Here is a 27,061-nt window from a genome sequence, read left to right as displayed (position 1 = left end):
TGGATCGATATATCGAGTTTTCAGATAGTTTTGTTCAGCACTAGAGGTAGTGATCCTGTTTGACAAATTAGCGGCAGTCGTATTTGTTGGTTTAACGAACTAATTTATTCATTGTTTGTATAAATGTGTTTGATAAGTAGCTTGCTAATTGTTATTCCCTCTATCCTAACTTGTATTGGTTGTTTCTCATTTTGCACGGGAATTAATAAAATTATTATTTGCTTTAAATATTTATATTACTTACATTAGGAAGATAAGCGTTTCCATTGAAAGTACAAATATCAAATGTGGCTACAACTTCTCATGTAAAAACGAGGACATATATTAAATGTCGGCCATGTGGCTACTACGTTCTATGCAAAAATGAGGACAAAACAAGACTAAAATTGTTTAATGAGGGTATTTTAGGATAAAGTACCATTTTAAAAATAGAAATATGAGAAATAGGATGAACATTTTGGAACATCAAAATGGAATACAAACACTATTTATTAGGACAGAGGGAGTACTTGCTTATTAAATATGACCAATAAAGATATATGCATAATCCATGATTGCATTTAGATTTACCTTGGTAAGTGCGGTCATTTTCAAGAACTTCAAGACATAAGTGTAATTTAGAACACTTATTTCCAAATTTTTAATGTAAAACAACTACTCCTCCAACTTCCAAAAACGTTTTTCTAAGAACTATTTCAAATATCTTTTTCTAAATACATACTCAAGTTAGAGCATGTGCAATAGGGTTCTTGGGAGGGCTCTCCAAAAAGAGAGAAAACGGGGAGCTACTTTCTATCCAACAATGATGCTCTTGGATCTGTCTTGACTCTTGAGTGTATCTCCATGAAGACACTTTGAAAATTGTCGCTTGGATGAGATACCATTTGAGTGAAATGAGAAATGGCTCTCCATTGCCTTCACCAATCAATTAGTAACACATGATATAAAGGAATGAATATGATTAATTGATATGAGACCGTGAGAAATAAAATAAAGAATTTTATTATTACTAGGTGTTTTTTAAATTTAGATTTTAAAAGTAACTTGAAAGAAAGAATAGTAAATGCTTCATTGAAGAACCATTACCATGATACATGTTAATTAGTCAAATCTTTTAACATGAGTTCAAATTTCTCATTTTTTTTCTCGAACCATCACCAGTACTTGGTCTAGTGGTTTGGTTTGTATCTCACAACCTTGATGTTCTGGGATCAAACCCCAGTAGAGGCACTTTGGAGGTGACGTTTTCCCTTACCATTTCTCCTGAGCGAGATTCCGATCCGATTAGGACGCCTTCTCCTTATCTTAAAAAAAAAAGAACATATCATGATACATGTTAATTATGTTGAGTTGAATTCTATTATCACAACATTTAACAAATCTTTATTAATAATAGGTAATCTATCTAGTGGCTAGACAAAGTTTATTTTTTTATTTTTCCATAGATAGTAGATAGTAGATAGTAGATAGTAGATAGTAAGTCAATTTGCAAGGGGAGTAAAGCAAGAATATGGGAATCCGTACTCGTCACGGGGAAAACGATGAAAAGGCTAAAAATTAGTTGAATCCTACAAACATGAAACAATAAAAAGTAGAAAATTAAATTGATTAATCTTGGTCAAAGCGAAAGTCTAATACATACACACTTACACACACTCTCTCTCTCTCATCGATGTCTCTCTTGTCCTCAGCGCCCACCTGACCACGTCATCTCCGCCATTAAAATCAGTCTGATTTCTCAATTTCACCTCACTGCTCAACCGAACATCCGCCAATCTCAACCACACTACTTTATTTGGCTTCCTTCCTTTCTTCCATTCACTGAGCTTGCATGTCCCAATTTTAGTAATTCACCATCCTCCAATTCAATTATCGAGGTATGTACCAAACCCTAGTTTTTTTTGGCTAAGTTTGTGATTGTTTTTATCCTTCATTTTGATCTTTTTGTTTTGATTTTGCATGCAAACTTGGGTGTGATGGGACAGTGTTTGTGTTTGTTTTTTGGACAGAGATTAGGAGAATTGTTGTCATTAGTAAATGGTGATAAGCTTGTGTTTTGGGTGTTTTTTCTCGAATAAACCTCACGTATGTTCCCCTTCTTGAGATGAGATGGCGTTACTCAGGGAATTAGTCCTATTTCGAAATCCTCGTAGCTTACATTTCCTTTTTATGGTGGTGTAGAGATTTCGAAACAGGGTTAAAGAAGGAGAAACTTTGATAAGTAGTTGAAATTTTCGAAAGGTAATGTGGGGGTACGTACAAATAAAAGTTCGATTGGACTTGTTACGGCAAATGGTGGTAATGAGAATGAATTTTATGTGTAATGTTACAACACCTTTAAAATCTTCATGGTGAGGCAATTTCAATCCCCAAGTTTGTGTTTTTTTCTCCATGGAAAAGCAATTTCATCCCTAAGTTTGCTTTTTTTTTTTCCTCCAAGGGGAAGCAATTTTCATTATCACTCATTACCACCTACAAGGTAGTATTGGATGGGAATTTCGGTTCAGAGAGCACTTTTTTCGTTAAGAAGAAAAATACACATTTTAGGATAAATTAGCATTATTATAGGAATGAACAATGATCTTCTTAATAAATTTATTCCCATTACCACCATTTACAACCAACTACCAAATTGTGGGTTAATGTTTTATTGTTCATCATGTAACTTATCCATTTTTCAAGTTTAACTAATCCCTTTTGCAGGTCGAATTATTAAAATGTGAAGGTTAAGCGATTCAGCTCATTACACTTTTTTTCCCTCTTTATATACGGAGGAATTCGTGCATTCACCAGATAATAAAAGTAAAAGACAATAATGGAAGCAAAATATCACCTTTTTTCTCCTACCAGGAACACTTTTCACATATATATTTTCAGGATAGTGGAGAAGTATGCAACATTACGGGCTATTTGTAGAAGTGGTATACTATTAAGTTTCGTAGGAGACGTAACCCCCATGCCACATAATGGCTGTAGACCTCCTAAAAAAAGACGCGTGTAGAGAAAGAAGTGGGTGTATGATGCAGCTATAAAGAAATGTAGAGAGAAATGATTACCGAAAATGATATGCGGCAAATGTTTTTCATTTGTAAGTATGTAACTGAAAAAAGAATACTAGGAAAGAGATGGATTGAAATTATGTAAAGGGAACAAAGATAACAGGTATGAAAGCCGCTTGTTGTTTGAAATAACAAATAGAGTATTAAAAGAGCCTGGATACTGTCTTGACGCTTAGAACCATTTATAAGTTACAATACTAGCATAAGAGCAATACTTTCTGCATCGATTGCAAGCCAAAAAATCTCATAATCAAATCTGCACATGTAGTTCTTTATAGTGAAAAATTCTAATGGGGGTTCAGCTGTACCCACCGTAACCTCCGGCATCTGCCACTGCATACGTATTTAGATACTTATAATTCTATACTTAGTAATGTCAAGCCTAAGGTCGTTTGTTTGATGAAAATTTTCGAGTTGGGGTTACCTCAAGAATGTTTGTAAGAATGTAGTACGTTTTGTGTAAGACCACCTTACAATAAAAATATTGTAAGTTTACTTCACTTTTTGTCATAAAAGATCACTTTCTAAGTTAAAGGTGTCACATTTTAAGTTAAAGATGTCACTTTTAGTCTCTTAGACAAGGAGTCACCGTTACCTTGAGAAGGTAACTTTTTCTCTAAGTGACTCCTTTGGGGAATAAATGTTACCTCCGTCTTACCATAAATAATTGTGAGATGGTCTTATATAAGATTTTGTTGGGTTATTTGAGAAGAGCACCTAGAATACTGGTTAATTTGATATAAAGATCCTAATACTTAATCATAGGTAATTTTCATAGATAACCTAAAGCATCAACATGAATTCTTCGGTAGCGCTCCCATACATGATAATGTTTCAATCATAGACAAAGTTGTTGACTCTACATTTTTAGTTGTTGGTATTTAGAGATCCCTACAATTGCAACAGAAAATTGAAATTTGACCTTTATCTTAGATTTAGAACTCTTTCCCGACAATCTGAAAAATTTGCAAAAAAAGAAGAGATTAATTTTCTCGAATATACTGAAACAAAAAGGAAAATAAAAAACAGCATTGTAAATGGAGGAATATAGTTCAGGTTTAAATGACCACTCCTGGCCTAGAAAATTGTCAAAGATGAAGGCTAGGGTTTTGAGGTAGAGGGAGAGAAAGGAAAGAGAAGAGAGGAGGTGTTTGAAGAAAAATTAGACATGTGTGTGTGTGTGTGTTGTGTGCGCGCGCTTGATTTTGGTCTCTATTACTTTGTCCGATTCTATTTTTAGCTTCTTCCGAATTTCGGTTACAAAGGAAGAAAGAGGTGGTTGGCTACCGATGGGTTAAGCATGGTTGTTCAAATTCCCCCCTCCAAAAAAAAATAATTTTGGCATTGCTTTCTACTAGTTGTTCTTGGAAATGTACCCGTCTCCTTAAATATTAACCAAAGAGCTAATCTACGCAAGACACAAGAGTAAAGTATATCAAGATTCTTATAAGTTTTGCTTGGCTATATTTCAGGGTTTCCTAGAGAGTGCTCAGATTGTGCAGTTTGGGATCACCAATTGCACATCCTGAGCACTGTTGTCTCTGTTGTATAATAAGATGGTATGTTGTCCTTATATTTCCTTACTTTGAATTGAAATATACCCATTATACCTGTCTTTATTTTGCCTATAATTCTTTCAGCCTAAGGTTATGGACATCTCCGATACAGAAAGTTTTTCTGATGGGGAAGATGAAAGTCACAGCATCCAGAAAATAGATGGATTGGGATATGGGATGGCATCTGAGGTGGCAAGCTCCAGGCATCTTGGGGTAATGTGATTCTTTATGTGATTCACTTAATCTAATTATGATTTGGAGACATTAAAGTTTGAAATTTGTCTCTCCTCTCACATGAAATTTCATGTCCTTCCTAACACTTTATTTGTATAAGAAGTTAGAAGCGTAGAGAGCTAGATAGCATGATAAATTCATTTATAATTGATTAAGCATACGAGGAGAAATTCAAAATTGAAGCGGGAATGCTTGGAATAGGAAGAAATATATTGAAAGTGGGATGTAGTATTTCTCTTAATAGCTCTTTTTGTGAATTAGTGTAGCATATGTACATACAACTAGTTTTTAACCCATATAAATTGTGATTCCTCCGTAACAAAATAGATGTTACACTTTCTAAAAATGGTTGTAACAAAATAGATGTTACACTTCCTTTTTAGGCAACAATCTCTCTCTATCTCTCTCCTAAGTCCTATCACACGGGTCTTCTTTTTTCTTTCTCTCTATCTCTTTCCTCTTCAAAAAATTGCCTAGTAAAGTGTCTTTTGAAAAGTGTAACATCTATTTCGTTACAGAGGAAGTATGACTTATTATTTTTCAACAAAATTCAGGAGGTTTTGATAGATAAAAATGGCATTACAGAAGAAAAAAGAAGGTTGATGACAACATTTACTTGCACAAGAAAATATATTTGGGCAATTTAAGTGAAAAAACTAATTTGTCAAAAACAAATAGTAGTTTGAGCTCAAATAATCAACTAAGAAATTCATTCCGAAGGCTTCAAATATAGGTTGTGTTTGACAATTGGCGGTTGGCTGTTTTAACTTTTACATGGTTGGTTTCACCGACTGTTCTATTGGTTGTTTGACTATTAGCTGCTTATAATGTGTTTGGTAAAATTAGTTATCAATTTTGGCTGTTTATTGCAAAACGAGTGCAAAATACAAAAACCAACAGAAAAAGCTACTAAAACCAACTTTTGGCTTTAAAACTGACTTTACAACTACCTAAAAACCATTTTTTCTAACAACAATTGAACAAAAGACAACAAACTAGGGCTATACAGCCATTTTCTTGCCTTCACAGCAAGAGAATGGGCTTGGTGGACTGCTATTCTATTAAATTTAATACATCAAAAATTATTTAGAGAAAGAAAGATGTTTAAAGTTTAGAATGATGCTTAAGATCTCTTTGCTTCCTTGATGTGAAGATATGATAGCATTAATGACGTCTTGACAATCGGTTTATATTTTGACGTTTCTTCCTTTTGTGGTAGCTTAACGTAGCCTTTCAAGTAATACATAGGCTTACAATAAAGCTATTTACCAAACTCTACTTTTTGTTATTTGACCACATGAAAATGCAAAAAGCCAATTAAAAACACCCAAAAGCCATTTTAAAACACCCTCATAGTGTCTTTTCTTGCATAATATTGTTATATTCCCCGTATCTTTGGGATTGGGAGAAGGAGTGCTTTTCTATCTCATTCTATGGTTAGCGAAGTTCTCTTCATCAAATAACCTCCGTTTGTAAAAGATTGTTACACTTTGACATATTTCATTGTTCACAAATTTCACTTTGATCTTCGTTTGTGATTTAACGTAAGGAACAATATAGTCATGTGGGGATCTTGTTCGATTCGTCTTAATATATATTTTACAAATATCTACTTCTTACCATTTGTACAAATACATAACTAGAGATATTAGTCTTCAAAGTTTTGCGTTCGCAAGCGTGAAAAGTTTAAGTGTAACAATCTTTTAGAAACAGAGGTAGCACTTAACAGAGAAGACAGAACAATAAATCTTATTGCTTGAAATTAGTAGAGAAGGCAAATAAATTGTAATTGTAATTAAGTGCAATTAGCAGGAAATATAAATAAACTGGAATTGAGTATCTATTAATTGTTATTTTAGAAAATAGATAGAAATTGAGAATAGTTTTTGAAAGGTGGCACTTCATTTGGGTGGTTGCTTATAAATATAAGGTATAGACGAGAACCTAAATTAGAAGGGGAGTTGTCTCTGCTATAAGTTAGTTTCTCCAATTCCTTTTCCGAAAATGACATCTTAGCATTGTGTTGCCTTTTTTTTCTTAGGTTAAGTATTTAGTGGCATGCCAATTACATTATATTATGCATGTGTTATATGTGTTTAGTTCTAAAATTTGAGTGAACTTGCTTTTGTTTGCTGCAAATTGTATTGATGGTTGCTTGCACAATGCCATTATGTGCTTCTTTTTCCTCGCGGTGATGCAAATGTTTGGATATTAACTCATGTTTTAGAATCAAAAGGTTCATCCCTGGACATATTGACATCTTCTATCTATTCATTGTTGCATCTTTCTCAGGAAAATTTTGCGAGCTCATCAGGAACTAACTTGAGATCTTCCTTCATTGGCATGGGATTTTCACCTTCTCTAATAGACAAAGTAATTAAAGAGAAAGGTACCAACTATGATTTTATCTTTTGGATTTTTTCTGCAATGTATACTGCAAGTTGCCAATTTGATTGGAAATGGAAGTAGCAAAAGAAAGCAACAGAGTTGGGATAATTATGCTTGTGAATGGACTTTTGTGATTAACACTGATGGCAATATCTTTCTGAAAATCATAGGGGAGGAAGATGTTAGCTTGTTGTTGGACACTCTCTTTGCATATTCAGTAAGTAAGAATGTTTTGTTAGCTCTAGCCTCTATTATTTCTCTCTTGTTTTTGGTAATTTAATTTTTATGTTTATTTGAGGGATTGTCTATCCGGTGCATCTGACAATCATAAGACATGATTCACGATTGAGGAATTTCCATGCATTGTTATTCTTCTTAGTTTGCTTATCATGTATTACATCAATACATTTCCCATTTATGGACCTATTATTAAAACCTGTTAGATTGACATTCTCATATGATATACAAAAAGATAAAATAAAAACAAAAAATATATAAATCAAAATTCACAATGTATTGAAGTTCCGATGCTGCTAGTATTACTATGTTGTATATGAAGCTCAGCTGTTCCTTATCTCTTTATGATTTCATCCTTTTCCAATACTTGCCAGATGAAGGTTGTGGAATAATTGAACTTGACTCACCAACCTACTGGTTTTTGGTTCACAAGATCACTGAACCATGAAAAATTGGTGAACTGGAGTTTGCTTACTATCTTTTCTCTAGTCTCTGGTTTTTTAGTACTTACCAGAAGAAAATTGTGGAATTATGATGTAGTATTTGAAGCTCAACTGTACTTTATCTGCTTATGATTTAATCCTTTTTCAATACTTACCAGATGAAGATTGTGGTATAAATGATCTTGACTTACCAGCATACCTCGCCAAATTGATATTTGGTTAACTGGACTGAACTGAACAATGAAAAATTGGTGAACTGGAGTTTGCTTTCATCTCTTCTCTAGTCTCTGGTTTTTGTTCAGTTAAGGCTTTTGTCTTTTTTGCCTCTTTGCTTTTAGATCAGACCCAATTCTCATTGTGGTATTAGAGAGGCAATATTCTTTTGTGGAATGTCTAATTTGGAAGGAGTCTTTAGGACTAGTCTTCGAGCGAGCTTGCCAACTTTTTGGGGGTTTCTGTTCTTTTTCACAGTCATCGGATCCAAGAATTTGATTAAGGGATACTTTTAATTTCTAAACACTTTCAGCAGTCTCCATATTTATCTCCTGTTTCCAATATTCAATTTTATTAGCAGATCTGAGGTCCCAGAAAAGTTAAGGCTTCATGTCTGCAACTTATTTAGCAAACAAACTGCACATTCTGCAGCCAGAGATGTTATGAAGCCATCGAATCTAAGAATTTGATCAAGGGATTCTTTGTTTCTCCGGTGTTTGCATTTGTTATGTCTAACAATTTGAGAGGTCTCCATAAGTCCATACTAGAATTTTTTGCACGCGATGCGTGTTTGAATTTTTTTTCGAAACAGAAACTCGATTTTCTTCGGCATAAGAGTCAAAATTTGAACATTTTAGAAAAAAAAAATTATATATCATTGAAAATTTCAGAAAATGTCATTGCAAACATAATAATATTCTGGAAATGCGCGAATATTGTTAATCTAATCATGACCTAAAAAGTTATTAGCGTTTTAAATTTATTTTAGTTTTTTCCCTATTTTGTTTGGAGCTTCTCTTGTGAGTTATAAAAAATTTATTAGATCGTAGTATTGTGCAGTTATAAGCCCATAATCGAATTCACGCAACCTGTATGATATATGGCACGAAATATTTTTTTTCTTGGCTGTGGGAACTGGATATAGTAACATCTTTTTGAGGGAAAAAAAAGGAGGAATACAGTTTGCCAAATATAGGCAACTCTTAAATTTAGCAAAGTCAAAGATACAAACACTATTTTGTAATTTAGAAAGAGAAGGGGGGCAAAATTGGCATTTCAAAAGAGGACACCATTGCTCCCCCCTTCCCTTATATAATAGAGATATATATATATATACCTCTTCAAATATCCAATCCAAAAAGTTTAGGCTTCATGTCTGGCAACTTGTTTGGAAAGACAAACTGCACATTCTGCAGCCAGAGATGTGAGTTTTTTCTGTATTGCATATATTATTTTTTTTAAAAATGTGATAGTAATCCAGGAATCATATTTTCGGTCTAGTCAGGTGTCTGTTTGACTTTGGAACTGATTGGTTGAGATTTTATGGGAGTTCCATGGGCATGTTAGCAGTTTGTGTTGCATTTTTTCGATGAGATGCCATGCACAAGCTCTGGGACTAAGAACTGGACTAGGGAAGGAGGTCCTTTACAGGAAGTATGAACCTGGATTTTATTTGGTCTTAGTGGTTGTATATGATATGTTCTACTATAGTCCCATGGTTGGTGGGTTGGAGTAGTCTATGATGTCTATCTTAGTACCTTAGCTTTTGGCTGCTTTACATGGTTATACCTTAATGATATAAAGTGAGATAGTGATGCTGGATGCCCCATTAAGTTGTTTGCGCTTCTTTACTTTACAAATAGGTGTGGCAATTTGGATTATGGTAACTAGCTTTCGAAGCAATTTAATAGACATGCTAAGAATGAAAAGAAGAGTACTCATCTGACATTAGTGTTCTAGCATTTTTCTTTTATTTCATAGGTGAAAAGTGATACTACAATTCCAACTATGGCAGACTGCTTCAAAATGTCCCAACTTTTGATAATCTTATAGCGGTCTCAACTTTTGGGGATGTCTTTCGGAAATAGTGTAAATGATGCGAGTCGAGCTCGAGTTTGGCTAAACTCGACTTGAAAACTTGAAATCAAGCTCGAACTTGACTCGAAAATTCGCGAGCTTGAAAAAAATCAAACTCGACTCGAAATCTAAACTCAAGCTCGAACCCGTACTCGAACTCGAATCAAGCTCGAACTCGAATAAAGGCTCAACTCAAACTTGAGTCAATCCGTGTATCTTGAGTAGTTGAGTGAGGTATTTGGAGTAGCCTTTTATAGAGGAAAAAAAGTTAAGTGTTTCATTGTCCAATCAATGTGGGACTTTATGAAACAAACTTTGGTATAAAACAATAGTTCCCACTTTCCACGGAGAAATGCAACAAATAGTTTCTGTTCCATTTACAAAAGAACACAAACTTAAACTTTTGTTTCCCAACCAATGTGGGACAAGCCGGACAACATAGATTCAAACAATAAGTATAGCTATAATAGTAACATTTTATGTAGAAAAAAAAGCTATTGTTTACATTACTAACCAATGTAGGACATTTAATATTTTACATGAAAGATCGTTTTTAATAATTTTTTGGTTTGTTCATGACCTTTTGAGTCGAACCAAGGCTAAGGCTCTCTAAAGATCTTGAGCTCGACTTGTTAATTATCACTTAAAGACAAACTATAATTAAAGTCCACCATGAAAATATTTTCTATATTTGTATTAATTTGATTTCATGAATTAAATTTTTTGAAAAAGTTTTAGAATTATTTATTAAAATTACAAGTATTATATATATTTTTTTCGAGTTTCTTGCGAGCTTTTCGAGTTCAGTAGGTAGTAGTAGCTCAGCTCGACTCGTTAGTTACCGAGTCGATTTTTGACCGAGTCGATCTCGAGTAGCTCGCGAGTTGTCTCATCTTTTACACCCCTATTCAGAACGACCACTTATGTTAGTCTTCTGTTGATTTGTCATTTATCTAACTTGTACACAGATATGTGACATCAATCCTCACATTAAACTGATGGTAACTATCATTAATTTGTAGGAAGTCATGAATTCAAGTCTTATCAGACTCCATATGTTCAACATCTATCTATATTCATCTTAGGTTAGAAAATAATGTGCCACACTTTAGTCACTTGTGTTCGTGCCTTTGACAGGAGGAGTGTTATGTGGCATGTAGGCATTGTTGACAACGCCTTCTAATATATTAGTATAGAGCAGCTGTCCTGTAGAACACTGCATAATCATGAAGTATTATGGTAAGAAACGCTTAGAAAAAGTGAAGGTCTTTGTTAAGTCTCTGGGATTCCCCAGTATCCTCACATTTCTAGTCGTTCTTTTGCCAATTTCGACCCTTAAGGGCCAAAATGACCTCCAAAAACCTTAATCGAGCAATTTTCCAGCATGTAAATTGAGGCGATTTTTTGGGCACACAAACCGAGGTATTAAATCTAACGGAAAGTTGATGGGGTTAACGCTTTTTTGCTTCATAGTGTCATGTTTGACATTGGACAATAACTGAGGGTTATTTTTGATAATTAAAAAAATCGGTTTACCATTGAAAATCAGCCATAACTCAGGGTTAACCAGTGGGAATTTCCCAAATATTTAACATAATTGACTCATGACTGCCACAAATAAGTCACATATTTTTTTTTATCATAAAGTGCTTTACCTAATGTTTTTGTGGTAGATGGCTTTGTCGAAATATTTTATGGGTGTTGAATTGTCATGCAATGACGGCATTTGTTGGCATGGGGAAACAAATACCTAACGCTGCTTAGGAAAAAACATAGAAGAAAAATACTGCATTCTGTGACCATTCATTTGATGTAGAGATTATTTCATCTAGTCCCCCTTGGTTGTTAATATTGCATTATTTGTCACTATGTAATTTCATTAGTATATTTCCTTTTTTTTAAAGATATAATGGCTTGCTACGCGTGTAATAACTGTGCTCTGTACTTCTATAGGCTCATGAAAAGACACATTCTGAATCATCAGATTCGTTGGGTCCATTGCTTGATGAAAATAACTGCAGTAGAAGCCCTCTTGGGTGTGATGCTGAGAGTCATTTGCAGAAGGTATGCTCCAACTGTTATCTCAGCATCTTGATGTTAAACATTGTGTTCTATAGGTGCTTAGAAATTTCCAGTGGACTTATAGGAACTTTCTGATTCATCATTGACATGGCGATGACTGATGAGCCAATGGTCACGTTGTACACCTACGCATGAGATGAGATTTCTGCAACTCTGTTGTCATGATTGCCATTGTGACCATATTTTTTTCTCTATGCTTCCAATCTTAAAATGACAGTCTAAATGAATAAACATATAACATATGGTTCTTAAAGTGACACACTTTGGGCTATAGTGCTTTTTTTAGTTTTTGACCTGTATATACAATCTTTCACAAGCATTGATGTCACCCTAGTGTTTCTTTTTTTGGTCACGAGAAAGAGCATTTGCTAGATGATCTATGTGCGGATTTCCTATCTAAACATGTTTCCTGCTTATCAGAAAGTGATCAAATAGTAAATTTATTGGACCTAGAAAACGATTCATGACGCTACACCTGGTCAATGATCATTGCTAAGTAGATTGTCCTGCCTTGATCAATTATTGTTAGGAAAAATTGACATGAATAATCCCAACTTTCATCGGTCTTCTCAAAATAATCCCAACTTTAAATTATTTTAGAATAATTCCAACATTAGGGTGTACATTCTCAAAATAATCCGAACTATTAATTTTCAACGTATTATAGACCTAAAATGGATTAGTGCCGGTAAGGAAAAAGATAGTTTGGCTTATTTTGAGAAGGTCCTCTCAAAAGTTGGATTATTGTGGAATAATCTAAAGTTGGGATTATTTTGAGAAGACGGGTGAAAGTTGGGATTATTCATGTGAATTTTTCCTTATAGTTATTACCTTGCTTTATAGCTTATAGGCTGATGAACCACTGTAAAGTTCCCGTTTGCTGTCTCATCTTTCATACTGAATCAATTTTATTTTGTGTCATACTCCTTTATTTGGTGTTGTTTTTGTTTTGCACAGGTTCTGCAAGGAACAAAATCTATTTCATCAGATTCGTTGGATAGCTTGCTCGACGATGACAAGGATGTAGAAGCCGTTAGGTCCATTACACCAGCTGCAGAGCTTAGTGCAAAACAGGTTATTTGGGGTTTTTTTTTATTCAGTTTATTATCTTCGTGGTGTGAATCAGTGCCTTATATAGTTTTTACAATGAGAAAGAATGGTTGTTATACCAACATAAGACCGAAGGGATAGGCCAAAAGTTATAATGCCCTTAAGGGAAGGGGATGGTGATGAATTATGCCATCCACATTATGATCGGGCCAAAGGCAGGGTATTTTACTTATTTACATAGTGAAGCGGATACCAACATTTTGATGTGCGGAGTTTGATTCATCCATTAATTTTGTGAATTGACCTACATAATTTACTCCATAAACAATGGCATCTTCTAAGCTATGTTGATTTTAGTTTTGTTTTGGGGGAAAATCCTTGTTATATTTGATGGCTTTAGGTGCATGGTTTATTTTAATATTAATTGATGGCTCTCCCTTTGTTCTTGTAGTTGGTATCTATAAAATACTGTCATTACTATTGCGGTAGTTGTTCTTTAATTTGTAATTATGTGGTTGATGGTTTTCTTTCTTGTTTTTATTGTTGTTATCTTTTACTTTTTTTTTAATATGTTTGTTCTAGTCAAGGAAAAAAATTGCGGATGCGGTCACGATCGCGGTAATGTTTGCGTTGTCGTGCGGGTGGCTTGTAACGGATGGATGGATCGCGGTAATTGTGTGAATTGACCTACATAATTTACTCCATAAATAATGCGTTCTATAACGGGATTTCGCAGAACGACAAATCCAAAATCCGTAAAGAACGGGAGAATCTGGTAGACTTTTCACATAAATATCAAGAAAAGTTGGAAAAATCAAGTGGAAATTGCCTTTTGCACTTCTGCTTTTAACAAACTATATAGAATTAATAGTATAGATCCATCCAACATGTATGGAACCTTTATCTATGTTACATGTTTAAGGAATTGATATCAGATTTGGGTGCATATCAAGGGTTCGACGTGCTGAAGGAAACTTTAAATTCGGGAGACTGTATTATATTGGAATACGGGGGTAGGGGTGCGACCTTATGGAAATTACGTGGTGTCTTCTCTTTTTGAAGTGTTTTTAGACACCTTCGATTGAAAGAATGAGTTGTGGTTGAGTTGTCGGATGTCACTTGGAGATTGAATGCTTCTAAGTACCACGTTTATAATAAAGTTATGAACTAGATTCTCTTCTTCATTGGTGGCCTTTGAGTTTACCAAGAATTAGCTCAATTATTTTTGATGCTATCTTGACAAATAATGGGACACTACTACATAGTGAAAGCGTCAAGCTTGGATGACTTGCTCTAAAAAATATATTGAATCAAGGATGAGGTCTTGCATATATGTTAGTTGGCTGTGTTAGCCTAAAACTTGAGCTATGAGGTGGATGAGATACTTCTTAATGGCAAGATGCCTCTTTGATCAAGAGTAGATATGTGGAGCAAAACGTTGCTGCCATGTCAGGCTTGGCTCACCTAGTCTACTATTCTTGCAGGCACACATGAGCAATACCAGATGAGAGCATGACAAGCTCTAATAAGCATGTGTGATGCACCTTGTGAGCAACTGCATAGGAGCATGATATACTAGATGTGAGGATGTGAGCTTGACTTTGAGATGGTGAGTAAGGCATAATTATGATGGATCATAAAGAAATGCCGTAGAAGGATTCATGACTGGATTTGCAGAATCCATCTCTAGCGGACTCAACGGGCAGGGCTTGATGCATATAAGTCTTTGGAAGTTTGCTAGGAGCATAGTTCGAAAATACTGTTTCGGTCGCAGTTGCGGTAACGGTCACGGTGATGCGGGAACGGGGATGATGGGTTGTCGTACCGTTGAATATCGGCTTAAACCATGAAATATCCCTAAAACCCGCCTAAAATGCGGTTTTTTTACACCTTTATGATGCGGGTAATATCGGTTCGGTAGATTTGAAAACCTTTGCGACACGAGCGATACGATACGATGCGGCCTTGTTTTGACACCATGGCTAGGAGACCTATTGACAGGGCTAGTCACTAGTGTTCAACTATGTGATTGTGATACTGTAAAGGAGCTAACACAATGTGTGGTGAATGGGGATGCTTGTGGTGCATAGAATTCTCGTAAGTGGATACTTTTATCTTTTGCTTCTTCAATGAGGGTACAACTCACGTGGCCATGCATATATAATAACTAGAGACCTTCCGTATCCACAAAATTTTTTATAGATCAGTGAAGTCATAATGACATGTTCCAAATAGTCCATTTCAATCCAGAGCTGTAAGTATATTTAATTGTTCACTTTTTATTTCTACTAATAACTTGGTTAGAGTGTGAATGGAATAATTTAACTCAGCATTAAACTTAAGAAAAGAGTAGAAGTCTTTATTAATGTAAAGGGAAAAGAAATACTGATAGTAATTTGTTTTTTTTGATTTTCTTTATCAAAGGAACAATCTGATTTCAAGGTAAAGGAAATCCCTTTAATTGTCAGAGCTTCTGTTCAGTCAGTTCATCCTTTTTTCACTGCTTTCCTCTCTGTTTTAGCCGTTATGCTGTTCGCACCAGCCACTACCCATTATGAACTCGCTGTTGTGCCCTTGCAAAATAACAAGCCTAGACGTCTTTCATAGGTGAATCAATGTCCTAAGCACTAGTTTTGTATCTTAGTTAGTTCTTTTTTACAGTTTTATGGGGTTGTTTAAAATCCCAATTCATGGTCTCTAATTACTGTTGGTTCTGCATATAACAATATCTAGTATCTAGCATTACGGAGAATCTTAGGGATTAAGTTGTCTATAACAGAACTCATCCGAGCCATTTCACATTATATCCTTCATTGTACATGATACTCTATTTTTGCCAATTGCAGCTTACCCTAACTAAAGTTGTATATGATTTGCTAAAATTGCTCCATTTATTGTTTGTTGATCTTGATGTAAGTCTAAAAACACCATCCAAAGAGTTGGATGATGAATCTAAACTTATGGGAACAAGAACACTCACAATTCAACTCAAAGTCACTCGAAACAAGGGATAGTGCCAAAACACAAGGACAAACTCAATGTTTTGGGGTTTTAGGCCAGAGGCAAGACCCACTCAACCTATCCTAAGCTTATTACTCAAGAACTCACTCAAAGTAATAAGGGTAAGTTTTCACTTGAGACACACTCAAAGCTACTTGAAAACACTAGTTTTTTTTTTTTTATGGTCACCCAAAGCTGATTTTCATTGATCCTTTGCTCACATTATATAGGAGAATGGAGCAGTAAAACGAAGCCAAAAACCCCCTTGAAAACTGTCCACAATGAACAGCCACAAGGAGTTACAAAACTCCTTAAATCACGGTCATCATTATGATCAATTAATGAGCTGTTACAACCATACTCCTAATTAGCTAATGATGACTAAATAAGCTCCTAATCACACTCTAAATAGCTAGCCAAATGGAGATACTTTAAGAGTAATATCTTGGCTTTATTACAAGCTAAAAATAAACAACAAAAGCAATTAAAACACTCCTGCCCATAACAGAACTATGGGTTGCTCATATTACGCCTATATCATGCTAAGCTTTGTTGTTGTTGTTGTTGTTGTTGCATTGACTTCAATCATTAACCCATGATGTAACACTCGTGACAAATTTGGGCTTGAAATCAACACTAAAACACCACATGCAACCTTGGATTTTAAGATGATACAAATCCAATAATTTGAAAGATCATCTAATTTTAATATCTTGGGTTGCCTTGATGCACATGTATAGAGCTCCACTTCTTTTTATTTTTAAGATCCCTTAAATTTTTTGTATTATCTAAATCTCCTTGGGTTTCTCCTTTGGTATTATTGTGTATAGGAGCCTGATGTAGTTCTGGATCTTGATGATGACAAGAGAGCATCATTATTGATGATGAACTTCCCTGTTGCTGAGGTTGACTTTGCAATTGATAAACTTGGTAAGTTGAAGGTTTTTAATTTTTGACTATACTGGAAAATGCTGTTTTTTTCTAGCTTCTGTTGATCTGTTCTGTTTGATCTTCTAATTAATTCTTTCAGTAATCTAAGCTTCCTTCATTCGAAATCTTTTTAGACTTTCTATTTGAGGCTGATACCTACTATATTCACTTGTGGTACTTCAAGCATCTCATAATTTCAGTTATCATAATTCACTCAGCTGATTTTCCTCTTGCCAACATTCAGTTTTTTTTTCTTTTCTCAGTTGTCTTTAATATATGCAGTTTTCTTTTCCCTATGTATAGGTGCATCCAAGTCCATGTCTTGTAGATAACCTTTCTTTTACAATTGATCCGTCTGGCTTGGTCTTTTTTTTTTTTTTTTTTTTTTTTTTCTTTTAAATCATTTTTCAGACCTACAACAGTCTATATGGATCTCTGGAGATTACCCCTGATGATAACAAAATCAATTATGCAGCTGAAATTTCAGCACTCTGAAAGCATTTTTAGCTGTATATCAGCATTAGTCAAGAAGTTACGCCCTAATACTATGTGGATTTATTTAGTTGGAAGGACTTTGAAGTTGGTATCCTTCTAATCGTCATAACTTGGTTCCATCATATACAATTCTGTGAACACTTTCGTTACTGTGAATCTGTACATCTGATGTTCGTGACCGGTCTAAAAAGAACCCTTGTTTGAGGCATTAGGATTATTTATAATAGTACGGACTACGGACAGTTAAACAGTACTACATCTATTATGTAAATAGGGTTTCTAATTACAGAAAGGACAAAAGCATTTTTATAATTAGTTTTCGGGAGAAGTAAGATATTGGGGAGAATGAAGCATAGTTACCAACTTTTCTTGCAACAGTAATCACAGTTCTTTTTCCGTTTGTGATCTAAACCAGGTAGAAGTGCTCCAATCAATGAACTGGTGGACTTCATTATTGCAGCTCAGATAGCTGAGAGTGAAAATTGTGATGACTTGCCAAATGATGTTCATGTCGACAGAAATGAGGTCTGTTGGTTGCTTATGCTGTATGATATAACTTTTAAACCTTAGGGTATTATAGGTCTCTCTTGGAAAGTGTATACAACTTATTGTTATGTCTTGGTGCTTTAGTTGCTCGTATTTGCAAGTTCATTTCATTGAATTATCCCTTATTCTAGATCATTGAGTCAATGATGCTATCTTGTGCTAATGATTCTTTGACCATGCCATTATCCATTTTGTTAGCCATAGGCTTTTATCGTAGTCCTTTTATTGTGATGTATATCTGTACTTTCAGCTATCCCTCATTCCCTCTGTTTCGCCTGGTGTTCTATTTGACAAAACATGTGTATTGATACTAAAACTGAGTGGCATCTTTGACTGGTGTTGTGCACTAATTTTGCATGATGATAATAAGGATATAGGAATTTCAATATGAAACACTCTCTACAGAAAATTGGACGAACAAGATGAAACTGGGAGAGTATCAATTAGTGGTCTAATGGTACTATATCTGTCATAGCAGTTTTAGATTTTCTGGAGCATCCCTAAGGCTTTGAATGACAATGTTCCAAAGTAGTGTCTTATTAAAATATTTTTTCTATTCAATAATTGTTTTGTAGTGGTTAACAATTTTGGGACTCTGCTTTGGAGTTTGGACATTGGACGGGCTTTTAAGATTTAAGATCATGGGATCTGCTGATAATATTATAGGCAATTAAAAAACATAATAATGCTGATATGCTGTCTTAGAAATAGAGTTCAAAATACATTCAAGTACAAATTTTATAGTGTATGGTCTCCTAATTTGCTAAGGTTCAAGTACTTAATTCTATCACTCACATTCCATGCATCAACACAACATATCAAGGCAAACCAACCAGAGACAAATATAGAGGAGGTCTTCTCATCCTTAGTACTGTATACTGCTAAGAAAAGACCCAACTGTTTCCCTTGCATTCTAGAAATCTTTTATTCGAGTTGGATGATGTCTATAAATGATTGAACAATTGCTGAATTTTGTTATTTGATCAAGATGTCCACTCCAATTGTTCTGTTGGAGTAGAATTGAAATATCTTATGAACATTAGATTTTGATAGGATTTGGAATGGCTTTCACTTTTGTGGATCATTGAATTACAAGATCCAAATTAAGACTTCAGCAATCATGTTTTGTATGATCAAAAGAGTTAAGTAAACAGTGCATTTCTGTTTCTACCTTGTCCCCCTTACCTCATCATGGTTGAAGCCTTATGCGTGAGGGTGGAAATAATTGACCCAACTCGTACCTAGCCCGAACTGGGTTTAGGATGTTTAATCCATCTAAGTAAATGGGTTGACATGAAAGTCCCACTTGGTTGTGGGGGTTCAGTTAAGGTTGACATATCAAAAACCAAAATTAACTTGCAGTGATCCATTTAGCTCATATGTATGTAAACATCTTAGGTAATTGTGAAAATTCGTGATAACTACCAGAAATTCTAAAGCTAAACCATAATTATTTTAGTAATTTCATTATACATGCATAACTTTTGTAGTAAATATGTTAGTCAAGTTTGTTTACAAATAGTTAAATTAATATGAATAATAATACTGATAAATTAATGGATTAAACGGGTCTTTGGGGTAATTGGATAATTAAAAAGTTGTGTTAGGGTAGGGTTTTCCAAGTCGTTTAATAAATGGATTAGGTTTGGGTTGTGGAATTTTTCAATTTTCGACCCGGTTATAATTGACACAGGGTAGATTTTAAGAGTTGGGTATCGTTTTTATTTTTATTAGTACTTTTTGAAATTTGAACCACAGGATTGCAATACGGAAGCTTTATTTGGAACCATGGACAAAACTCTGCAATTGCTTGAGATGGGATTTAACGAGCATGAAGTTTCATTAGCTATTGAAAAACTGGGTAAGTTTTTTGTATGGTTATTCCAGATGCATGGGCATTGTCCTTTTTGAAGAAATTAGCCGCTGGGGGGGGGTGCGGGATGTGTTAATTATTTTCTGTTAGCTTTCTATCTTTGCCACTGAGAATTCGAGAAGGCTATTCTATTTAGTTTCAAACAGAAGGTATATATATGCTTTTATGTGGTTGTGGAGCAAAGTAGGATTGTAATTCCAACTTTATCACGGAGAAGAGCAAAGGCTATTTTCTTTTTTGTACAATCCGTAGCTAAGTTCATAATTATGCCAACAACTATGCTGCTAATGCTGACTGTCAATTTTCTTGTTCTTTTAGGTGCGGAAGTTCCCGTCATAGAGCTTGCCAACTGCATTTGTGCTGGCCAAATGGGTGAATCGTATCTCCTGAATCCCAAGGTTTGTAATTTTTTTCCCTCTCATATTGTTTATGTTTAAAATGACTTAATTGTGTGTAATTGTGCAAAAACTGTGAGAACTTTGTTCATAGTTTGCTGCGGTATGCTTCAAAGGCCCTTAAGTGCACAGACAAGGTGGCCATGGGCCGGGCTGGCCCGCGGGCTTCCCGAGCCCGGCCCGTTTTCGGCTCGGCCCGGCCCGCTGGCCATAACATGGGCCGTGGGCCTTGCACGTTTGGAGATTTTAGATTTCGGCCCGGGCCCGGCACGAGCCCGTGGGCCTTGCAATTTTTTTTTTTTCAAAAACTGTGATTTTTGGACCAGGCCCGCGGTGAGCACGAGCCCGGCCCGTGGGCCGGGCCGGGCCATGGACAAGTTTCCTGGCACAATTTCAGCACGGCTCAGTACGGCACGAGTTTGATGGGCCACGGGCCTGGCCCGTCCCGTATTCCACTTCAGCCCGCGGGCCTGGCCCGTGGTCAGGCCTTCCACGGCCCGTGGCCAGCTCTATGCACAGTTGCTCTTTGCTTTAAAGTTCAGTTCATTTTTTCTTTTTCCATTTTGTATTTCCTAAATTTTGACTTCATTGGGTATGTTTCTGGAGGTTACATCTGTCCGGTTGTTGTTATTGGACTTTGTAAATTTGGGGAAAACAAGCTCATTGCAAAAGTAGTCTGTGACTTTGCTATGTGCTGAAGGATGCTTTAGCTAAAATAGAGACATGTATTAGAGGAGGTTGAGTATCATCCTAATTTACATTTTTAACCTTTAGAAGTTAGAGTTCATTGTTTAGTATTGAGTCAGATTATGAAGTACTACAGAGAGAGACGAAAGATCTGCACATCATTTTCATTGACTTAGAGAAGCATATGGCAATCCCTCAAAAAGTAAGCATATGGCAAGGTACCTAGGACATGCTTGGTGGCAGTAGAACGCCATACCACCTTAGTGTATTGAGGTATTGACCTAATTAAGGATATTTGCAGAGAAGAATCAATATTAGGACATATGGAGGAATAATGAAGGATTTCCTTTTCATGATTTGGGCTACAATAATAGATGTATTAACTTGGTCTATTATGAAGAGATACAGGGGTGTGTTGTTTGCAAATGATATTGTATAGGTGGATGAGATTGATCTGGGATTATGAAGCTGGTGTTATGGAGACCAAAGTTGAAGTTCGAGCAAAATGGGTGTATTGGAATGTCATTTAGTATTGATTAAGGAGTCAAGCAAGGATGTAGTGACATTAGGTGGTAAAGAGGTACTCCTAAGGGAGTGCTAGACCGTTGCTAACTTGCTATTATATGGTTCAAAATGTTAGGCATTTAGAAGGATCATAAGAAGATCGGTGTATTAGAGATGGATATTTTGAGATGAATTAGTGGAAAAAGTACCTCAAGGTATAGAACTCAGAGTGAATGTTCAGAATAAGGCTCGAGTTGTTACTATTAAAGATAATTTGAGGCTTGACTCCTGAGGGAGAACATGCTATATTGGTATGGGCACTTGAGACGTGCCAGAAGCTATCGGACCAGAATTATCGTTTTTAGTGGAACCGGTTGGACCAGATAATAAGGATTTTAGAGAAAGTTGAGGGAGAGTAGAGATACTTGGGCTCCGTGGGGTAGGGCGTAAAACATTTTCCTGGAAAACTGTTTTCCTCTATTTTCAGTTTTACATTGTTTGGTTTGCAAAGGAGTGTAAAACCATTTTCCTTTGGAGTAAAATTTCTCTCCTAATGATGGAAAACCATTTTTCTTTCAAAATGAAGGGAAAACTGTTTTCCTTCCTTTTTCTTGTATCTTTTGTACACTCCTCTCACAACCTCCTTACTTTTCCTTTTGATTTTCTTTCATTTCATCAATTTTCTTTCATTGAACCAAACAACGGAAAACTAATTTTGAAATTGTGTTTTTCATTGTAAATTGTTTTCCACGAAAATCATTTTACACTGAAAATGTTTTACGTCCAACCAAACGGAGCCTTGGATTAGGAGAGTTAGAAAGGAAATGAAGAAAGTGAGTATACAGATGAGATGATCTTTGTGGATGGAAGATAATTTCTTGGTTCATATGGCCCATCTCATCTTCTGGTATTAAGTCTTTGACGTTGTTATTGAGTTTTTCTATTATTACGGAAGTTCCTAGAATATGCCCTTCACTACCTCTTTCAATTGGAGCACCATGATTCGGCATTCGTGCGCTCGTAAGAGATTGAAGAGTTTATGAAAGGTTAAGAGTGACAGCGTATGAAATTAATTGCTTGTGATCCTAGATGGAAGGCATAGAATAAGATGGTCAGATCTATTTGTTTTTAGCATATTTAATTTACTTCTTTCACTTATAAATTGATGTCACTTTCCAAGTGATGTGGTATTCTAAGGAGCACTCAAGTAAATTAAGAATAGGATATTATATCGGTGGTTTGATAAAATTATCCCTCTTTCTGAAATTAACTGGAATCGGAAAGTAACATTCACTTGAGATTCATGAAGCATATCTACGACCATGTCTTTCATGTTATTAGGGCTTGGCAATATTCTTTGAGTATTCAAAATTTAATATGAAATCTGATTCCAAATTTTGGATACACAATCCTGAATACCTTTTCTCCTTCCTTAGTAAATAGTACCTATCACCAACACCTAATCAACAGTTTTTTCCCCCTTCTCTGCTTTCATCCCTACTTAATCTGCATGGCGTACCTAGGTCAATGGTAAACTTTGAGACAGGTTGGAGGTAGTAATTTTTATATATATGTTGAGGATTAAGTAGTCAGAATGTTGCTCGAACCTTCCATGGCCTGAAAATTGGAAATCTATGCATAAATATGTGTTTAGCCAATATCCGATGCTTTCCACTCCGAAATGTTTGGATATCTGAAAAATGATAGATTTGATAAAAATGCCTGATTTGCAAATTTTATAACACTGGATATCCGATTCATGGTCTGCCCTAGTTTTCTCTGATGTTAACATTGTGATAGGCTCATATAGACATGGCTTGTTAACTGACAAATTTATGGCACCCTTTCAAAATTAGGGTCACAATATCATAACCGACATTTTAAATGCCCTTGCAAGGCGAGATTGGTAAACTGTTCGGTCCGAGTTTGATTACTTATTTTGTTTTGCCTTATATTGCATGCAGAATACTTTCGTGCCCTCCAAGACAAAACGTCCGTCTCAAGATGGGAACTGGTACCATATCAAGGGAATGCCTGGCCACTGTATTGATTTATTTTCCATTAAAGCTGAGAAACTTGATGAAAACTATTCTTCTCAAAGGAGTAGCATGGGCCTTGGGAATATGTACGAAAATATAAAGCCAAAAGAAGAATATTATGATGATTATAACTTAGACGATATAAAGGGTAAAAGGCCAAAAGAAGAATATGAAGATGGCTTGAGCACTTTTGGTGGCTATACTCGGAAAAAATCAAGAACCCTGACTATTAGTAATAACCCATTACCACCTAGAAAAATGCCAGGTGACAAATATGGGATGCCCAAGTTAAATCCCACTGGGAGAAGTATCGATAAAGTGGTTTATGGACCTCCTTATTTCTTATATGGAAATGTCGTGAATCTATCAACCGATGGTTGGCAAAAGGTGTCTCAATTTTTATATGCACTTCAACCAGAATTTGTTAATACTCAAGACTTCTCAGCATTAAGCAGAACGGAGGGATACATACATAACCTTCCTACTGACGACCGGTTTCACATTAACCCACCATCTCCAATGACAATCGAAGAAGCTATACCACACACGAAGAAGTGGTGGCCATCATGGGACACAAGGAAGCACTTAGGCTGTATAAGTTCAGATGCTGCGCGGTCATCTTCGATATGTAGTAGCTTGGGAAAGATGTTGGTGGGCTCTCAAGGTGTACTTTCAGGTGAAAAGCAAACAAAAGTACTATATTATTGTCGTACTATGAATCTTGTTTGGGTCGGCCCACAAAAACTCGCTCCCATGGAACCTGAACATTTGGAACGTATTTTGGGTTATCCAATTAACCATACTCGAAATCCTGATATGACTCTGGCAGAGAGGCTCGATTCCTTGAAGAATTGCTTCCAAACTGATACATTAGGATATTATCTTTCTGTTTTGAAGCCTCTTTTCCCTGGCGGAATAACTATGTTGTCTCTTTACAGTGGGATTGGCGGAGCAGAAGTGACGTTGCATCGCCTTGGACTATATCTCAAAGCTGTTGTTTCTGTGGAGTCTTCTGAGACTAGACGCAAGGTTTTGAGAAGGTGGTGGCAGAACACAGACCAAGCAGGGGAGTTGGTACAGATTGAAGGCATCCAGAAGCTGACCAGTAACAAGTTGGAATACCTCATGAAAAAGTTTGGTGGTGGTTTTGACCTTGTTATTTGTCAAAACCCATGCACATATACAGAAAAATGCTCCACGGTGGTTCCTGGAAGTAGTGAGGTTGCAGCTTTGGACTATACATTGTTTTATGAATTTGTTCGTGTTCTACAAAGAGTTAGAACCATGAAAGGAAGAACATAATAAGCATTGAAGTTTTAGTTCTGCTGGACTCAGGTAATCTTTAAGATTATTTGCTTTGGAGTAGATTCAGAATGGTGTGGAAAAGCATTTTTCGGAGCTTGAGAACGTAATAAGCTTATGTAGTTTTTTGTGTTTTTTGTACTATGATTTTTTTAGTTTAGTGGTTAACAAAGCAAATGTAACAGTAGCATCACATGTTTATAAAGGAGCTGCTCTGCAATGTTGTTCAAAGAAGCATGCTCCCCAGTTTGCTAACGTATGTTTGACATTAGTTTGTACTATTAAATTAATAATTAGTTTTAGTTGATAAATTCAGATGTGTGATTCGGGGTTCTCTCTTTTTTTTTTTTCTTTTTTTTTCATACTTCCTCCATTTCACAATATTTGCAACAATTTTCAAACTGTAGACTTTGACGTAATTTTTCTCAAGGGGCGATTAAAGTGTTGGAGAAAGAATTAATTAGGTGGTGGGGACCAAAAGTAAAGGTGGAGTTGGAGGGAGAATTTTGGGACCATCAAAATTTTGAGAGGGAAACAAAACCCACGTGGCCTAGGGGGGGTTTTTTTTTTGCATTAGTACAGCTAGTTGGAGGGATAATTTCTCTCTAAAACATTTTACCCAAAAGTTGCAGCAGTATTTTTTCATTAGCTGCATGGGTTTTTGTTTTAGAGGGAATTGTTACCTCCAAAATCGAAAAAATTTGCTGATTATGCACAAAGTTGTCCAAAAATCAAGGCAGGAAATTTTACCTTCAAAACATAAATTATCCCACCAAATTCCTACATTTGGGCATTAAATTAACAACCCTATATAAAGACCACCCCAAGGAGGCAACCATTAATGTTTTACCAACCATAAAAACCACCAAATGTTTAAAAGAGTGTAATCCCAAAAAAATTAACACCGTAATTACAGAAAATACAACACTAATTTAGTCATTACCATCCCAAATTCAACAGAAAAAAAGACAAAATTATCGTCTTCAATTCCAGTTAAGGGCTAAATGCAGAGTCAGCAAGATGATGAGTTTTATAGTGTTGATCAGTTGTTAGAGGAGGGATGACATGCTTGTGGGAGCAGATATTCAACAACATGCAACACAAGAGGTCACAGTTAATGGCCCAACAATGAATGAAAAATTAATTCCAATGAAGAAAAGACACTTAGCGGAGCAACTGTTTCAACTTCAAAATGGTGATAAGTTACCTTGGGACACACAAAGAAAACTTTCTACAGAATTTTGGATACACAGAACTACTGTCCACAGACTTTGAAAACTTGCAAAAAAAATGCAAGGATCAAGATGTTCCACTTGATGTGACCTCAAAGAGAACATGCAATTGTGGAAGAAAGACCATAAATTATGTTGAGGAATGACTTCAGTCATGTCCCCTAAGCTACAAACCAACTATGAGGGCATTTGTAGGGTACCTTAAGGTTTCACCAGTATTATTTTCAGGCTACTTAAGAAGGAAAAACTTAGATCACACACTGTCAGCAACCACCCAGCCCTCACAGAGGCACATAAACTTGCAAGGATGAAGTGAGTTTTTTTTCCCACATCATACCTGCCACTGTAGCTGAACCAGCAGTGTTTGACCCCATAGAAAATGTGATTCACATTGATGAAAAATGGTTTTATTTAAACCCAGGCATGAGAAGGTTCTACTTACTGCTTAGGGAAGAAGACCATACAAATGTACACAGTCAAAGAGGTTCAAGATCAAGGCTATGTTTATGGTGTAAATTCAAGGGTCATTTTATGACAAAGAAGGTCATATGATCCATGATGGGAAATTTAGCATCTATCTTTTTGTGGAAAGGGTTGCAGCAAAAAAAAAAAACAAGCAAAAATAGAGTTGCAGGTACTATTGATACCAAATGAATAGAGAGAATAACCCAAGTGGTCATCAGAGATGTGATTATCAACCAAGTCATACTAGCAATCATGAGGAAATGGCATGCTCATCTCTCAAAAAACATTATCATATAGCAAGATAATGTAAGGCCACACAGAAGTCCAACTGATCCAACTTTCATGGAAGCAGCCATAAGAAATGGGTTTAACATCAAATTAGTATGTTAGCCTCCCCAATCCCTTGATTTAAACATTTTAGACCTAGGTTTCTTTAATGCCTACAAGCACGGCAGTATAGGTCATTTCTTAAGA

At 35.7% G+C, this 27,061-nt stretch overlaps 1 protein-coding gene across 3 annotated transcripts; it reads left to right on the top strand.

The window, feature by feature from the left end:
• The first annotated feature begins 1,736 nt into the window (after nucleotides 1–1,736).
• Nucleotides 1,737–25,201, top strand: LOC104889137 (probable inactive DNA (cytosine-5)-methyltransferase DRM3). 3 transcript variants are annotated; one of them, XM_010674283.4, is made up of 12 exons: nucleotides 1,737–1,877; nucleotides 4,532–4,618; nucleotides 4,700–4,828; nucleotides 7,142–7,238; nucleotides 7,408–7,454; nucleotides 11,941–12,051; nucleotides 13,027–13,143; nucleotides 16,950–17,049; nucleotides 17,960–18,069; nucleotides 19,849–19,951; nucleotides 20,282–20,361; nucleotides 23,514–25,201. In XM_010674283.4, exons 2-12 carry the CDS (start codon nucleotides 4,616–4,618, stop codon nucleotides 24,888–24,890), a joined length of 2,274 nt encoding a protein of 757 aa, XP_010672585.1. In that variant the 5' UTR covers nucleotides 1,737–1,877; nucleotides 4,532–4,615; the 3' UTR covers nucleotides 24,891–25,201. The 3 variants fall into 3 exon arrangements, with proteins under 3 accessions (XP_010672585.1, XP_057249645.1, XP_010672586.1); XM_057393662.1 differs by lacking the exons at nucleotides 1,737–1,877; nucleotides 4,532–4,618; nucleotides 4,700–4,828 and adding exons at nucleotides 7,849–7,929; nucleotides 16,037–16,241 and having other exon boundaries at nucleotides 7,144–7,238; nucleotides 12,123–13,143; XM_010674284.4 differs by lacking the exons at nucleotides 1,737–1,877; nucleotides 4,532–4,618; nucleotides 4,700–4,828 and adding an exon at nucleotides 16,037–16,241 and having other exon boundaries at nucleotides 7,149–7,238; nucleotides 7,408–7,458; nucleotides 12,123–13,143.
• Nucleotides 25,202–27,061: the final 1,860 nt, after the last annotated feature.

The sequence above is a fragment of the Beta vulgaris genome, chromosome 3 (genome assembly GCF_026745355.1).
Source record: "Beta vulgaris subsp. vulgaris cultivar EL10 chromosome 3, EL10.2, whole genome shotgun sequence".
Lineage (NCBI taxonomy): Eukaryota > Viridiplantae > Streptophyta > Magnoliopsida > Caryophyllales > Amaranthaceae > Beta > Beta vulgaris.
This window is presented reverse-complemented; position numbering and strand designations above follow the sequence as displayed.

What these genes read in the sequence shown, in the direction of transcription:
- LOC104889137 (XM_010674283.4), top strand. An exon ending in CAAGCTCCAGGCATCTTGGG is followed by an intron (nt 4,829 to 7,141) that starts GTAATGTGATTC and finishes CATCTTTCTCAG; the next exon opens with GAAAATTTTGCGAGCTCATC. An exon ending in ACACTCTCTTTGCATATTCA is followed by an intron (nt 7,455 to 11,940) that starts GTAAGTAAGAAT and finishes GTACTTCTATAG; the next exon opens with GCTCATGAAAAGACACATTC.